Source organism: Canis aureus, chromosome 8, assembly GCF_053574225.1.
Source record: "Canis aureus isolate CA01 chromosome 8, VMU_Caureus_v.1.0, whole genome shotgun sequence".
NCBI classification, from domain to species: domain Eukaryota; kingdom Metazoa; phylum Chordata; class Mammalia; order Carnivora; family Canidae; genus Canis; species Canis aureus.
The window spans coordinates 60,246,095-60,263,271 of record NC_135618.1 but is presented as its reverse complement, the minus strand read 5'-3'; the positions used below and the strand labels follow the sequence as shown (position 1 = coordinate 60,263,271).

General features: G+C 47.0%; 2 protein-coding genes and 1 long non-coding RNA gene across 4 annotated transcripts in view; 2 read left to right on the top strand and 1 right to left on the bottom strand.

Moving 5' to 3' along the window:
- Nucleotides 1-14,601, bottom strand: part of LOC144319356 (uncharacterized) — a 27,075-nt gene extending 12,474 nt beyond the window's left edge. Inside the window, exons 1-2 of the long non-coding RNA XR_013385200.1 lie at nt 13,928-14,601; nt 2,625-2,719 (exon numbers count right to left, since the gene is read on the bottom strand). This is a non-coding gene — a long non-coding RNA (uncharacterized LOC144319356). The remainder of the gene's footprint in view (nt 1-2,624; nt 2,720-13,927) is intronic.
- Nucleotides 2,945-7,967, top strand: ZNF785 (zinc finger protein 785). The gene is given in 4 exon segments (XM_077907328.1): nt 2,945-3,296; nt 3,450-3,563; nt 4,560-5,193; nt 5,195-7,967. Coding segments are annotated over 4 exon segments (1,428 nt in total). The 5' UTR covers nt 2,945-3,091; the 3' UTR covers nt 5,670-7,967.
- On the top strand, nt 14,211-17,177 carry ZNF688 (zinc finger protein 688). 2 transcript variants are annotated; one of them, XM_077907326.1, is made up of 3 exons: nt 14,211-14,904; nt 15,204-15,317; nt 16,106-17,177. In XM_077907326.1, the coding sequence occupies exons 1-3, from the start codon at nt 14,709-14,711 to the stop codon at nt 16,615-16,617; spliced, it is 822 nt and encodes a 273-aa protein (XP_077763452.1). In that variant the 5' UTR covers nt 14,211-14,708; the 3' UTR covers nt 16,618-17,177. The 2 variants fall into 2 exon arrangements, with proteins under 2 accessions (XP_077763452.1, XP_077763453.1); XM_077907327.1 differs by lacking the exon at nt 15,204-15,317 and having other exon boundaries at nt 14,212-14,904.

The window sequence follows — 17,177 nt, the reverse complement described above, 5'->3', positions numbered from 1 at the left end:
GGAGACCTAGGATTGAGTCCCACATCAGGCTCCCTGCATGGAGCCCGTTTCTCCCTCTGCCTCTGTCTCTGCCTCTCTCTGTGTGTCTCTCACGAATAAATAAAAAAATAAAATCTTAAAAAAAAAAAAATATATATATATAGAACATACCATCATCCTACAAAGTTCCCTTCCTGGTTAAACCCATCCTTATCCCACCACAGACAACTATTGCTCTAATTGTGTCCCCAGCACAGATTTATTTACCCTGTTATAAAGTGTTATACAACCGGAATCCTAAAGTGTGTATTCTTTCGTCTACAGCTTCTTTCATTCAACATAATCTCTTTGAGTAATGCTTCTTTTAGATCTTCAATTCTCAAATTCAGAGCTAGGAGAGTGCTCCTACGCCCAATACAGTACTTGATAAAGCTCAGAAATAGCTCCTCGATAATGTGACGTGTATTAGTTTCCCATTGCTACTGTAAGAAATTACCAAACTAGGTGGTTTAAAATAATGCAAATTTATTATCTTACAATTCTGTAGGTCAGAAATCTGGAAATGGGTCTTATGGGACTCAAATTAAAATGTTAGCAAAGGGGGACACTTGGGTGGCTCAGTGTTTGAGCATCTGCCTTTGGCTCAGGGCATGATCCCAGGGTCCTTGGATAGAGTCCCACATCAGGCCTCCTGCTGAAGGGGGAACCTGCTTCTCCCTCTGCCTATGTTTCTGCCTCTCTCTGTTTATCATGAATAAATAAAAATCTTTTAAAGAAAAAAGATGTGGGCAGCCTGGGTGGCTCAGCGGTTTAGCCTTCAGCCCAGGGCCTGATCCTGGAGACCCAGGATCGAGTCCCACGTCAGGCTCCCGGTATGGAGCCTGCTTCTCCCTCTGCCTGTGTCTCTGCCTCTCTCTCTCTCTGTATCTCATGAAGAAATAAATAAAATCTTAAAAAAAAAAAAGAAAAAAGAAAAAAGATGTTAGCAAGGTTGCATTCACCAATCTCTAGAGGAGAATCCTTTCCTTGCCTTTTCTAGCCTCTAGAGGCTACCCAAAGTCTTTGGTTTGTGTCCCCGTTCCAGCAATCCATCATTCCCACCAGTTTTTGTTGTCACATCTTCAACTTTGATCTTCCCACTCCCTCCATTTTTTTCTTTACATAAATTAACTCATTTATTATAGGCTAGCAATGTTTCAAATGAAAAAAATTCCTTCAGTCTTCCAATAGTCGACTTTACTGTGACAACAGAAGTGGTCTTGTAGGGATCCCTGGGTGGCTCAGTGGTTTAGGCCTGCCTCTAGCCCAGGGCATGATCCTGGAGTCCTGGGATCAAATCCCACATCGGGCTCCCTACCATGGAGCCTGCTTCTCCCTCTGCCTGTGTCTCTGCCTCTCTCTCTGTGTTTCTCTCATGAATAAATAAATAAAATCTTAAAAAAAAAAAAGTGGTCTTGTAGGTTCAGACACCACTAGCTTCCATTTTCATGTAGGAACCACAATGCCAGTTCATGTTTTCATCTTTGGTTTGTCACAGAGGGAGCACAAATGTACTTGGGAGTGCTGGCTTATTTCGATTTTCTTTTTCTTATTTTTATTTTTAAAGATTTTACTTATTTCTTTGAAAGAGAGAGACAAGTCAGGAGAGGGGCAGAGGGAGAGGGAGTGCAGACTTTTCGCTGAGTAGGGAGCCCTCCTAGAGACTCCACATGCCCCTCTGAATAGTATTCTATGAATAGTATTCCATGAATAGTATTTTAATTAATATTCCACAATATATTTATTCATTCTTCTACTGTTGTGGATAGTTTCTGGGTTTTGGCTATTGCAATTGGTGTTGCTGTGAACATCTGAACACATGTCTTTCAGTAAATATATGCACTTCTTTCAGTAAATGTATGCATTTCAGTAAACTTTTTGGTAATATGCATGCACTTCTGTTGGGTATACATGGAGGAGTGGAACTGCTGGGTCATAGGTATGCATATATTTACCTTTAGTAGATACTGCAAGTTTTCCAAACTACTTGTACCAACTTACACTCCACTTGTATTTTAAAAGTGTTCCATATTTACAAAACTTACTTTTGCCTATATAGTCTATTGAATTTGGTTAAATTATGAAATAGAATGGATATCCACATGAATTGTAAAGCTATATTATGTCTTCAAAGTGGTTTCGCTGTGAGGATGGACAGCTTTTTTGTTATATCTCTAGAACTTTTCTTTTCTGTTCCTATGAATATTACTTAGTTGGGAAAGCTTGCAAAACAGATCAAGGGATAGATGATCTGATTTGTCTCCCAGTTTTATTACTCATTTATGAGCTGTAATTTAAACACAAGTTTTCCGATTGACACAGGGTACAGTAAGCACTTAGCTAAGCACTTAGCTGAGCCTGGAAGCCAGATCACTTTGAATTTGGCTCTGCCGCCCGTGGGCAGTCACCTGGGCTTTCTGTCCCTCAGCTGCTGCGTCCGTGAAAGGCAAGACATTTGCAACCTCGGGGCATGGGCCAAACCAAGTACCGGGTAGGAACAGGGGCTGGCGGGGCCCTGAGTACCCAGAGCAGGAGGGGATGGGCCATCCCTCACTTCCATCATCTCCAGAATCGGCCTCAGTCTTCGCTCGTCAGCTTTTACTCACCTGCAAGCCCAGGAGATCTGCATCTGCTCGCAACAGGTCTCACGTAAGTAGCAGAAAGGAGTAGCTCCAATCCGTCAAAACTTCTGTTTTAGGTCCTGTCGCGGAAAAACCAGGGGAAAAGAGAGCCTACAGTCTCTCAGCGCCCGGCACCTACACACCAGTCTTTCCCTCAGCCTTTCAAATAGGCCGCTCCGGAACGACCAATCACTGCCCGCCTTCTTCCCCTGTTCGCCCGGCGCCGTCCAATCAACGCACGTCACCTACGGTTGACGGCGCTGCGGCTCCGACTTCCCTTCTGGCTCTTCCCTCGGTAGGTAAGGGCAGACAGGGAAGGCGAGGGAGGTTGAGGCTGGGGAGACGCCATGTTGGTTAAGGGCAGTGCTATGGCCCTTAGGGACTTTTTGAGAAGATAGCGTTTCCACGTATTCCGGAAGCGTCTCCTGGCTTAGCACTGAAGGGTTTTTCCCATGGCGCCGCCTCTGGCCCCGCTCCCGGTGGATGTACCCGGGGAGGCCGGGAGCGGACCCACGAGAGAAAGCAGACCCGGGGCCGTGAGCTTCGCGGACGAGGCCGTGTACTTCTCCCCGGAGGAGTGGGGGTGCCTGCGGCCGGCGCAGAGGGCCCTGTACCGGGACGTGATGCGGGAGACCTACGGCCTCCTGGGCGCGCTCGGTGAGGCCTTGCTGTCCAGCCAGCACCTAGTAATCCGTGGGGAAGCGGTACTGATGTCCCCAGAGACGAGTGGGCTGAAATGTGGGCACTGAGGAAGCACCCTCATCCTCCCCTCTCAGGTTCTCAGCCGGACCCAATGTTTCCCCTCCGCAGGATTTTCAGGCCCCAAACCCGCTTTTATTTCTTGGGTGGAAAGAGAGGTCGAGGCGTGGAGCTGGGAGGCCCAGGATCCAGAGGTTGTCATCAGAGACAGGGGAAAGATAACAGGTACTTAAATTCAAACCCAGTATGGGACCTTTGAGAATCCCCTCCCCCAACACAGATCCACTGGACACAGTGCCCCCTTTACAGCCCCATCATATCTCCCTACACCTCACCTTCAGAAAGTTCCAATCTCACTGCAAAATGGCTCAGAGAACCGCTAAATTGGGATTTACTGCACCACTTAATTAGACAGGGAAACCCTGGTTTAGTGCAAAATAGAGCTTGAGTTGACAGGGCAGCCAAGGGAAAGGACAAACACATCTGTAATTTGATTTTTAAAAATTTTTAGTTATTTATTCATGAGAGACACAGAAGGAGAGCCAGAGACACAGGCAGAGCGGGATGCGGGACTCGATCCCAGGACCCCAGGATCAGGCCCTGAGCTGAAGGCAGACATTCAACCACGGAGCCACCCAGGCATCCCTGTAATTTGATTTTTGCTGTGTAATATAATGAAGACAAGTGTTCTTTTTTTGATATTATGTGGATCACATGGTAATGATAGTGTCATTCATCAGAGATTTATTTTATTTTTAAAGATTTATTTATTTATTTATGATAGACACACACAGAGAGAGAGGCAGAGACACAGGCAGAGGGAGAAGCAGGCTCTATGCCAGGAGCCCAACGGCGGATTCGATCCCGGGACTCCGGGATCCTGCCCTGGGCCAAAGGCAGGCGCCAAAACGCTGAGCCACCCAGGGATCCCTCATCAGAGATTTTAAAGTCAAGAAAACGCGTTTTCTCTGCAGCCATGTCCCAATAAATGCTTATTCCCAGGTCTTCCTATGGTACTGAGAGTACAATCCAAGTGTAGACATTTTGGCAATGGCCCTGAATGGCACCAAGGGACATCATTTAATGGCTACTTTGCAAAAGGATCATAAACAGGTTCAGGACTGTAAGCTCTATGAGGGCTGAGACCATCCTACCCTCACTGCCTGACATAACAGTAGAGCTTAAATATTGTTGACATCTCCATTTATTTCCTGTTTTCAGAGCTTTCTTGCATTAACACCATCCAGACGATGAAATCTGCTTTTACTCCAGGATAGCTTTCTAGGCTTGAGGAGGCCCCAGTCTCAGAACCTGCCAGATACTCAGACATTCATGCTACTTCCCAGGGCAGGCCACTGTATGGAACTATGGAATGTGCTACTGAGTTTCAAGTTTTATCTTTTCCCATCCCAAGATCCAGGGATGTGAGTGAAGAAAAAGAACTGAAGAAGAGTCCAAAGCAAAAAGAGATGGAGCATGAGGAACTGTCTGAGGAAGTGTCTATCGAGGAGTGGTTGCCATCCAGCAGGCCCCCTGGTGCCAGTCACAAAGCTGCAGGCCCAGAACTCTGCTGGAACTCTGGGCAGAGCCCTATCAAGCCTTGGTTCAGGGGCACTCCAAACCGTAAATCACCCTACTCTTGCTCAGACTGTGGCCGCAACTTCAGTTACCCCTCCCTCCTGGCCAACCACAAGCGGGTCCACTCTGGGGAGCATCCCTTCCCCTGTGACCAGTGCCAGGCTCGTTTCTCCCAGCACAAGTACCTGCTCCAGCATCAGTTCATCCACACAGGTGAAAAGCCCTACTCCTGCCCTGATTGTGGGCGATGTTTCCACCAGAGGGGTTCCCTGGCCATATAGACGAGCTCACAGTGGGGAGAAGCCCTACCCATGCCCAGACTGCAAAAGTCGCTTTACTTACCCCTACCTGCTAGCCCTTCACCAGCATAAGCACACAGGTGAGAAGCCCTATAACTGTCCCAGCTGTGGCCTCTGTTTTGCCTACAGCTCCCTGCTGGCTATCCACAGGCGCACACATACAGGCAAGAAGCCCTACCCCTGCCCAGACTGTGGCCTCCGCTTTACCTACTTGTCTCTCCTCAGTCACCAGCGCATTCACTCTGACAGCCGGCCCTTCCCCTGCTCACAGTGTGGGAAAGGCTTTAAGCGCAAGTATGCCTTGGAAGCCCATCAGTGGATCCATCGCTCTGGCAAGAGGCCAAGGTGGCAGCGACCCACAGTAGGGCATTTAGAGCCGATCCTTGTTTTGGGAAGCCAAGATCCCCCAGTTCATTTCAGGTATTTTCCAGATATATTTCAAGAATGTGGGTGATAGAGCTCACGAGAGATGATTAGTTTTCTTTGGAAGGGAAAAGGCAAAGTTTATGCATGCGGGGGATAAGGAATGGAAAGGAAGTAGCATTTAAAGAAAACAAAGCTCTGAGTTAAGGGAGCACGGAGCTGGTCCTTTGGATGGAGGCAGGAGTCTGAAACTTGGGAGAGTTCTTCCCTGCAAATCATTCACCTACCTGGCTTTTTCCCCTGGATTGTTCTCTCCCATAGAGCATTCTGCTTTCTGGCCTGTATATCTCCTGTTCCTCAGAGATGGGGTCCCCGAGACACAAGAGCCTATTAGAGGAGTCTGTACCCTCTGAGTATCCCCTGGAATAAAAGGCACACCTAGGGCCTATCCCCAATGGGGGAAGCTCATCCAAGGATTCTTTTAGCCAGTGTAGGTGAAATTTTTGGCAAGGAGGCACATATGGTGTCAAGCCACTGTTGGCACTCTTTGGTCTTAAAATCCTAATGGTGACCATAGGGAGAACAATGGCTTCAGGTGGAGAACTGTCCTGCCCCATCTTACTCTGCACATAGTATACAAAAGTGTCCAACTTAGCTTAAAGGTTTTTCCCCTCAAACTTTTATGAGTTAGTGATTGCAGTGTTTTTTTCTTCAGATATTAGCATGTTCTCTGGATTTTACACCTTCTGAATAAAGATGTGTTCTTGGGGACGCCTGGGTGGCTCAGCGGTTGAGCGTCTGCCTTCGGCCCAGGGCGTGATCCCGGAGTCCTGGGATTGAGTCCCACATGGGGCTCCCTGCATGGAGTCTGCTTCTCCCTCTGCCTGTGTCTCTGTCTGCCTCTCTCTCTGTGTCTCTCATGAATAAATAAATAAAAATAAAAAAGATGTGTTCTTGGGCCACAAGCAGCGGGAAACATAATGCCAGCACTTTTGTTTAAGAGAGTAAATTACTTGTGATTAGACTTGAAATCAAGGCCAGGTATCTCCAGTCTAATTTTTATTGTAATGCTTGTATGTGTCAGCAGTTAAGAAATGTTTTTCTGACCCATTTTGATCTGCTAGTCTTACTTTTGATCAGGAGACTTTTTTTTTTTTTTTTAAGATTTTTATGTATTTGAGAGAGTGCACACAAACAGAAGGGGCAGAGGGAGAAGCGGGAGAAGCAGGTTCCTTGCTGAGCAGGGAAGCCTGATGCGGGGCTCCATCCCAAGACCCCAGAATCATGACCTGAGCTGAAGGCAGCTGCCTAACCAACTGAGCCACCCAGCCGGTTAGGCCAGTAGGACTAAGGACATCTCCATGCCAGGAGTCATACTGGGGGAATCAATGGCAGATGCCCCAAATTTTTCTTTAAGAGTTGTAAGGGGATGCCTGCATGGCTCAGTGGTTGAGCATCTGCCGTCAGCCCAGGGTGTGATCCTGGAGTCCCAGGAGTGAGTCCTACATCGGGCTTCCTATATGGAGCCTGCTTCTTCCTCTGCCTGTGTCTACCTCTTTCTGTGTCTCTCATGAATAAATAAATAAATAAATAAATAAATAAATAAATAAAATCTTTAAAAATAAAAAAAAGGTTGTAAGAATTGTATGAGAAACACTCATGCCCATCATTTAGATTCCACAGTTAATCTATATTCTAGAATTGTGCTACATTTGTAGATCAATCCATCTCCTATCTGTTCATTTATGCATCTTATTTCACAGTACATTGCAGGCATTTTTATACTTCATCCCTAAACACTTGAACACAAGGCTAAGCTTTACATAATAAACTTTGGCTCTCCCTTAAAATTCAAATGTACTGCAACGCCTGGGTGGCTCAGCAGTTGTGTCTGCCTTTGGCTCAGGGCGTGATCCACCGTCCTGGGATCGAGTCCCATATCAGGCTCCTTGCGTGGAGCCTGCTTCTCCCTTTGCCTCTGTCTCTGCCTCTCTCTGTGTCTCTCATGAATAAATAAAATCTTAAAAAAAAAAAAAAGTTCAAATGTACTGGGGTGCCTTGGTGGCTCAATCCGTTGAGTTTTGCCTCTTGGTTTCAGCTCGGGTCATGATCTCAGGGTTGTGAGATTGGAGCAGGGCCTGAGCTCAGTGTGGAGTCTGCTTGAGATTCTCTCCCTTTCTCTCTGCCCCTCACCCCGCTTGCACACACACACACACACTCTCTAATAAAATGTTTTTAAAAAACTCAAATGCACCCTGTTATAGACAAGTAAAATTTATAAATTATAATTACCTTTGTATGTTTTATAACTTCTTTTAATTATATCTGATCAAGATTCTGGAACAAACATATACAATTTGGTGGCCAATAAAACAATTTGAAAGTAAAAGCATCTTTGAATTTTTATGTTTGGCTGGAAAAACAACATGACACTGACCACTTAAGATGGTGCAGTTTTAGTCTTATAGTCATTTTTTTTTTTTTTAAGATTTTAGTTATTGAGGGAGAGAGCACAAGCATGGGGAGAGGCGGAGGGAGAGGGAGAAGCAGACTCTCTGCTGAGCAGGGAGCCAGACATGGGGCTCGATCCCAGGACCCCGGGATCACAACCTGAGCCAAAGGCAGATGCTCAACCAACTGAGCTACTCAGGCGCCCCTAGTCTTATAGTCTTATTACTTAACACCGAAGTTTATTGTTTAGTTCCATTTCCTTATGTTTTCTCCATCCCTGGTGCGAAAAGAAGCAATTTATAACACAGTACCCAAGTAAATAAAGGTATTTTTTGGTCTAGATAAAATCCTCTGGGGATGCCTGGGTGGCTCAGCAGTTGAGCGTCTACCTTCGGCTCAGGTCTTGATCCCAGGACTCCCAGGATCACACCCTGAGCCGAAGGCAGACACTCAACCGCTGAGCCACCCGGGCATCCCTGTTTTGTTTTGTTTAGTTTTTGTTTTTGTTTTTTTTTAAGGTAAAGTTGATTCTCTGTTTAGAAGGAGACTCCTATGTGAAGATACGTTTTTCCTTATTTCAGTTCTACACTATTCACCACAATGAGTGCGGTGAGGCCCCTCCAGGACTCATGTTTTAAAAAGTTATAAAAATAAGTAATTATTGGGATGCCTGGGTGGCTCAATGGTTGAGCATCTGCCTTGGGCTCAGGTTGTAATCCCGGGGTCCTGGGATTGAGTCCTGCATTGGGCTCCCCGCACAGAACATGCTTCTCCCTCTGCCTGTGTCTCTGCCTCTCTCTGTGTGTCTCTCATAAATAAATGGGTAAAATCTTAAAAAAAAAAAAAAATAATTGTTGAGGTGAAATCAGCAGAAGTCATACCAAAAGCCAGAGTATTCCAGGTGAAAAACAGCAAGGGTAGGGCAAGGAAACAAAAGATGGAGAAGGTACTAGCTTGGTCAACAATGAAGAACATTTGGGAACATAAAGGAGAGATAGCGTGTGCTAGGGCAGGCAGGAGAGCCAAGCAAGGAGTTCCAAGGCTCCCAGATTCCCAGACCGGACAATGGACTGCTGTCAACAGAGATGTAGGTTTTGTTTGTTAATCCCAAGGACCAGCCCCATGTTTACCAAATAGCATCTGGCCTTCTGCCTGATGGCAAGAATAGTCCCAACGGGGATGTCTGGGTGGCTCACTGGTTGAGTGACTGCCCTTAGCTTGGGGCATGGTCCGGAGTTCCAGGATCAAGGCCCACACTGGGCTTCCCTTGAGGAGCCTGCTTCTCCCTCTGCCTATGTCTCTGCCTCTCTCTCTGTGTGTGTCTCTCATGAATAAATAAATAATTTAAAAAAAAGGAATATTCCCAATATACTATTAGATACAGCTATCTAGTATTTATAGTCCAATGCCACAAACTATTAAGATGATCCATCTTGACTAAAAACTAGAAAGATAACTGAATCTAGGAAGCAGAGGATACAATGCAGGACAGTAGGGAAGTCAGACCCTGGATGACAGCTGAGGCCCAGGCAAGTCTGGACAGAGTAGACCATAGGGTCAAGGAAGGATTCCCAAGGGAAAACAGTAATTTGAGATTTGATGCTATCCCTGGTAATTTAGAACTTAAAGAACCAATGGGACACCTGAGTGGCCCAGTCAGTTGTCTGCCTTAGGCTCAGGTCATGGTCCTGCGCTCCACATCAGGCTCCCTGTTCAGCATAGAGTCAGCTTCTCCCTCTGTCCCTCACCCCACTTATGCTCTCTCTCACTCTCCCTCAAATGAATAGATAAAATATTTAAAAAATAAAAACTCAGAAAACACAGATAATGCAAGGAGAAAGGGAAGACACTTAGAAAATTTTTAAAAGGCAAACAATGACAATGGCAATCATATTACAATACATACATTTATCAAAACATGTACACCTTACATTTACAGTGTTCTAGGTCAAATATGTTTCAATAAAAAAGAGCAAACAGTTGACAAGAAAGGAAACAATCATAGCATGTATAGGAATTGTTAAGATATTAATTAATTAATTAATTAATTTATTTATTTATTTATTCATTTTAGATAGAGCTCCTGCAGCAAGCAGGGGAAGGGGCAGAAGGTGAGAGAGAAGAACAAGCAGACTCTGTGCTGAGCATGGGGCTCGCTCTCACCACCCTGAGATTATGACCTGAGCAGAAATTAAGAGTTAGACACTTAACTGACTGAGCCACACATGCACCCCAGGAAACCTTATAATTTATTGCATTATGTTGGGAAAAGAGATGAGGGAGATGGGGCTAGAAACTAAGCAAGTATCATAGCAGGATGCCTAAAAATAATTTCTAAAATAAATATATCAAGAAACAACAGTAAAAGCATATTTTTTCAGAGGTTTTTTTTTTTTTTTTTTTTTTTTTAGAGTGAGAGAAAGCATGTGTGCACATAGGTGGGTGCAAGCAGGGTATGGGGGGCAGAAAGGGAGAATCTAAAGCATATTTTTAAAAAAATAAAAGCTCAGGACGCGTGGGTGGCTCAGTGGTTGGGTGTCTGCCTTTGGCTCAGGGCAGGATCCCAGATTCCTGGGATAGAGTCCTGCATCCAGCTCTTCGCATGGAGCCTGCTTTCTCCCTCTGCCTGTGTCTCTGCCTTCTGTATCTCTCATGAATAAATAAAATCTTAAAAGAAATAAATAAAAGGTCTATTAGAAAGGCTAAGACTTAAAAGTGTATTGATCCAGTTTGTGAAGACGAAAAAGTTCTAGAGAGGATGGTGGTGATGGTTGCACAACAATGTGAATGTACTTTTTTTTGAAAAATATTTTATTTATTTATTCATGAGAGACACAGAGACAGAATGAGAGGCAGAAACACAGGCAGAGGGAGAAGCAGGCTCCATGCAGGGAGCCCAACGTGGGTCTCAATCCTTGGTCTCCAGGATCACACCCTGGGCTGCAGGCGGCGCTAAACCGCTGCGCCACCGGGGCTGCCCATGAATGTACTTAATACCACTGAACTGTACACTTAAAAATGGTTAAGATGGCAGTGAAATATGTCAGACACAAAAGGACAGGTATTATATGGTTCCACTTACATTAGGTACCTAGAATAGGGAAATTCATAGGCATATAAAGCAGATTCGAAGTTACCAGAAGGTGGGGAAGAGAATGAGAAGTGACCACCTAGTGGATTCTCAGTTTCCTTTTGCAGTGGTGAAAATGGTTTGGAAATAATGATGAAGAATGCATGGCATTATGAATATAATTAATGTCACTGAACTGTACACTTAAAAACAGTTAAAATGGCAAACTATTTCTTGTACATTTTACCACAATTTAAAAAAATAATGTAATATACCAAAACCCATTGAACTGTACAATTTAAATGCACGGATGATCTACTGAGTGAATTTTATCTCAAAGTGGTTAAATAAAATGCCTTACACAAATGTTCACAGCTGGGGCACCTGTGTGGCTCATGGTTGAGCATCTGCCTTTGGCTCAGGTTATGACCCCAGGGTCCTGGGATTGAGTCCCACGTTGGGCTCCCCGCAGGAGGCCTGCTTCTCCCTCTGCCTGTCTCTGCCTCTCTCCATGTCTCTCAGGAATAAATAAATAAAACCCTTAAAAAAAAATGTTCACAGCAACATAAAAGGTGAAAACAAGTCAAATTTCTATCAACTGAGGAATGGATAAATGTGGTATATGGGTATCTCCTCACTTCTTCTTCTTCTTTTTTTTTTTTTAAGAGAGTATTTGAGAGGGAGAGTGCACATGTAAGCGCTGTGGGAAGGGGCAGACGGAGGAGAAACACAAGCAGACTCTGTACTAAGCACAGAGCCAGACTCGAGGCTCAATCCCACCAACCCAAGATCAGACTTGAGCCAAAACCAAGAGTTGGACAGCCAACCAATTGTGCCACCCAGGCATTCCCTTTTCGAAAGCTCCCATTAGGCCACTTTGCTTTAAGAAAAAACTATATTAGTACCTGTTTTCGCTAACTAAAAGAAATCTGAAGAAGATTTTTATTTTTACAGAGGCAGCTCACACCTCGAGCAGCGAGAGTGGTGTGGCCAAGCTCTGCATCAAGCTACTGTAGCTTTGAGCTGTGTGATCATCTGTGCTTGATCTAGTATGTGCATCTTTTTAGCAAGATGTGTCCTAAGGTATCAGTAAAGCGTAAGAGGTTTTGTTTTGTTTTAATATTTTATTCACTTATTCATAAGAGACAGAGAGAGAGACAGAGAGAGAGGCAAAGACACAGGCAGAGGGAGAAGCAGGCTCCATGCAGGGAGCCAGAGGCGGGACTAGATCCCCGGGCCTCCAGATCAGGCCCTGGGCGGAAGGCTGAGCCACTGGGGCTGCCCAAGAGGTTATTTTTGGGGCCTGGAAATGCTCAAAAATTTTTCCATATAAAGTAATGGTAATTGCGGGATGCCTGGGTGGCTCAGCAGTTGAGCTTCTTTCTGCCTTCCACTCAGGACGTGATCCCAGGGTCTGGGATCAAATCCCACATCGGACTCCTTGAGGGGAGACGGCTTCTCCCTCTGCCTAAGTCTTTGCCTTTCTCTGTGTGTCTCTTATGAATAAATAAGTAAAATTCTTTTAAAAATTAATAATTGCTTCTTTGCTTTACACCATTTCAGCTTATAAAACGTTTCATAGAAATGCTCTACTTTGGGAGAGCAGAGGAAACCTGTATCCATACAGTGGAATATTAGTCAAACATACAAAGGAGTAAAGTACTGATAAATGCTATATCAATGAACACTGAAAACTCTTTGCTGTCAGGAACCATACAAGAAAGGCCACATATTGTATGATTCCATTTATGTGAAGTATCCAGTAAGTAAATCCACAGAGATAGAAAGATTCGTAATTGCCAAGGGATGGAGGAAGGGAGAATGGGGGGCATGGGTCTTCCAAGGATAAGGGATTTCTTTTAGGGGTGATGAAAGTAGTGATGATGGTTGCATATTGTTAATGTCCTAAATGCCACTACTGTAAGGTCTAAAATGGTTAATTTTTGTTACATGGATTTTACCACAGTAAAAAATTGTGTAATAACTGGAAAGTGTACACAACGAAACATGCAGAGATCATCAGTGCTCTGTATTTTGTTTTGGGTGACAGTTAACATCGTTGTATGCATTTGTCAAAACAGCGAATTTTACACTGAAAAGGTGTGCATTTTACTATACGTACGATATAATTCAAATACATAGAGTTCAAAGTGGTCTCTAGGGAACATAGTCAAAGGGTACAGGGGGCTGCCTTTTTCATTATAAACCTTGATATTATTTTTTTATTTTTTTATTTTTTTTTAAAGACTTTATTATTTTTTTTTTAATTTTTATTTATTTATGATAGTCACAGAGAGAGAGAGAGAGAGGCAGAGACACAGGCAGAGGGAGAAGCAGGCTCCATGCACTGGGAGCCCGACGTGGGATTCGATCCTGGGTCTCCAGGATCGTGCCCTGGGCCAAAGGCAGGCGCCAAACCACTGCGCCACCCAGGGATCCCGATATTATTTTTTTAAACCATGCATATTACTTTGCAGAAAATTAAAATGTAATTTAAAGTTTCCTCACTCCGATTCCAACCTCACCAAGCAAAGGTCCTCCCCCTAAGCTCCAATCCAGAGACTGAGAGAACCGTCCCGCGGGTGCAGAGTCGGGCACGTTCCGCAGCCGAGATCCCAGCGGTAGACGTGTACCTGGTGTCTTTTTTTTTCTTTTTTTAAGATTTTATTTACTTATTCATGAGAGGCAGAGAGAGAGAGAGAGAGGCAGAGGGAGAAGCAGGCTCCATGCAGGGAGCCCGACACGGGACTCGATTCCCGGACCCCAGGATCACGCCCCGGGCCGAAGGCAGGCGCCAAACCGCCGAGCCACCCAGGGATCCCCTGTACCTGGTTTCTATCTCGGCCGTCCCCAGGGTTCGGCCAGGGTATGTGTATCTCCTGCAGGAGCGAGGAACCCGATTCCAGATGCTACCGTCGAGAGGCATAGGGGGAGACCGCAGAGGGAACAACCCCGAGTTCTAAGGATGCCGAGGATAGGTTCCAGGTGACGGAGGGGCGCTTTCCAACGACCCGCCAACCGGGGTCCCGCGGCTCAGCCTCTTCCTGCTCTGTGAGCCAATCAGCGGCCGCCGGGAAGTGCGGGCAAAGAGCGGTGCTGGAAGCCACTGCCCACCCATCTGTCTCGAAGGCAGGCCGGCTCCGCCCCCCGGCCCGCTTCTCCCAGTTCCGTCTCTGCCTCGCCTAAAAGCCCCACCTGCGGCGGCCATTGTGGTTGAGGGCAAGTGGCCGCTGAGGCCAGAGAAGCCAGACAGGCGCCATGTTTGATATGATCAAGGAATGGCGCCCTTAAGAGCATCCAGTGACAACTGAAGCCAGGATGTCGCCATATTTTCTGAAGACACCTTCCGGGTCCCTTAGCCCGCTGTCTAAGTCCAAGCTGCCATGAAGTGAATAAACACCGAGGGGTTTTCTTTATCCCTGTCACAACCCCCGAATCCCTAGCAGCCAGTCCCTGCTATCTCGGTGCCCTCGACTGCGTTCGGACGCCAAGGCTGGGCGGGGCCCCGACCTCCGGAGCCCTTCTTGTGGACGACGAAAGCTGAGGCCGCGCGCCGGGAGGCGGTGGCCTAGGGGCCAAGGCGGCCGCCGCTCGGGGCCAGGAGACCCCATGGCGCCGCCCCCAGCCCCGTTCCTGGCGCTGAGACCAGGGGAGACCGGGCCTGGTCACAAGAAGCCCGGGGCCGTGAGCTTCGCGGACGTGGCCGTGTACTTCTCCCCGGAGGAGTGGGGCTGCCTGCGGCCCGCGCAGAGGGCCCTGTACCGGGACGTGATGCGGGAGACCTACGGCCACCTGGGCGCGCTCGGTGAGGCCCCGGGTCAGAGCCCCCCGCCCCCTCTTCCTTCACTGGGGTTCACAGGGGAGATGACATGAGGACCGAGAGGATTGTGAGCCCTAATCCGGCACTATTCCACCAGCAGCACCAGCCATCTCTATTCCCAGGACAGGGCTTCAGGTTAGCGAGCACTTCCTTCAGGCAGGAGCACTGCAGACCCTGTCCAGGCTGACCATAAGTTCTGAGGAGGTGCGCTAACCCTGGCAGGGGGTTGCCGTCTTCCCAGGACAGCCTCTCAGGCCAGCACTGTGATCCCTGTTCTCTCCCAGGATTCCCAGGCCCCAAACCAGCCCTCATCTCTTGGATGGAACAGGAGAGTGAGGCTTGGAGCCCCGCCGCCCAGGATCCTGAGGAGGGGGAGAGCCTGGGAGGAGCTCTGAGAGGTGAGGGATGGTCCCAAGTCTCCCCCAACTTGGCGCTCTAGGGCTTCCTGTCTCACAAAATTTTCCTTTGGACCCCCACTTCCAGCAACCCTAAAGGAATTCCAATTTTGGATACTAAAGGAGAAAAGAAGGCAGACCTGTTACAGAGTTTTCAGAACTTGGGACAGTTAGTCATTTAGGACCAACTAAATGTCATTTTAGGATCAACTCCTACCAGAGTAGGAGCATTAAGAACCCAAGTGCAAGACTCCAGTTTCCAGGGACCTCTTGGAGAAAACACCACTCATTCTCCCCTTTTCAAGAACAACTAAAACCCCCTAGGAATGGAAGCTGCTTCAGGTCTGCCTTTCACATTGCTCAAGCAAGGCAAAGTGGTACAAGAGGTCAACAACATGGCTTTTCCCTCACCATCCCCTAGCAGAGTGATCTTGAACAAATATGTCTCATCTGTAAAAGCCTTATCCTACAAAAAAATCGAGAAAACACAATAATAATAGCTATTGTTGCAGTGAGCATTTACTAAATGCCTATGACATGCTTCTATTGATTTACTCCTTCCAACAACCCTGTGAAGTAAAGAAACCATTGATTCCCATTTGAAACAGGAGTGAGACCAAGGCCCGGATAAGTCACTCATAAGAGATGTGAATCTTGTTTATCATTCTTCAAAGCCTGTGTATTAATCGCTCGGCAGTACTTTTTGCCACTTCCCTAAGTAAAAGAACCCTATAATCTGAGATGGTGTAAGGAAGCGTGTTTTAAAATGTATCTTAATTCCTGTTTCCCAGGAGACACCCCAAACAAGGAAGAGGCACCAGAGGAAGGGCCAGGAGCCAAGGGACCCAGAAAGATTCCTGGGAAGGAGTCTTTTAAGGAGCTGGTTAAACACAACCCTGACCGGACCATCAGAAAAGTTTCAGCAAGAGCACAGCCACCCACGAACGCTACCTGGAACCAGAGCACAGGTGCGCAGCCCTCAGTGCCCAGCATGGACACTCAGGAGAGCCAGCGGCGACACGTGTGTGCAGACTGTGGCCGCCGCTTCACCTACCCCTCACTGCTGGTCAGCCACCGACGGATGCACTCAGGGGAGCGACCATTCCCCTGCCCAGAGTGTGGCATGCGCTTCAAGAGGAAGTTTGCCGTGGAAGCGCACCAGTGGATCCACCGCTCCTGCTCAGGGGGGCGACGGGGCCGCAGGCCGGGGATCCGGGCTGTGCCTCGGGCTCCGGTGAGGGGTGACCGGGACCCACCTGTGCTGTTCCGACACTACCCGGACATCTTTGAGGAGTGCGGTTGAGCTACTCCCAGAGGCTGGGGTTAGTCTGACCTTGGACTGCCTGGGCCCTGAGGGAGGCTCCTAAGGCAGGGATTTTGGGAACCGAAGTTCATCCCTTGGGCTTCCATCAAGGATCCCTCAAGTTTCAAAACTTGTAAAAAGAAAAGTGCCTGTAAAGATTCAAATAGATTAAACTTGACACTACTCCCCCTCCCCCCAGTCTTTCTAAAAAAAAAAAAAATGAACAGTGAGATACTGGACTTTTCTCAAAGTGTTAATCTCAGCAGCAAGTGCAACCTGCTGAGTGTTGTCTCAGAAACCTCCCCTTGCTGCTTCTCTACATCAGAGGCAAATGCTGAGGGGACTCCCCAGGCCTGGGGAAAGGGGCCCTGGAACCTAGGGCATGGTGAAGCCCTGGCTAATTGACAGCAGGGAGCCTAGGAAGCGAAGTGGGTGGAAAGAGCACAGAAGCACAAATCTAGTCTCTGCAACTTGTCCCTGGGCACAGCTGGTAAGTCATATCCTGTCCCTGAGCCTCAGCTCCCTCATCTGTAAAATAAAGATTAAAAATATCTACCTCA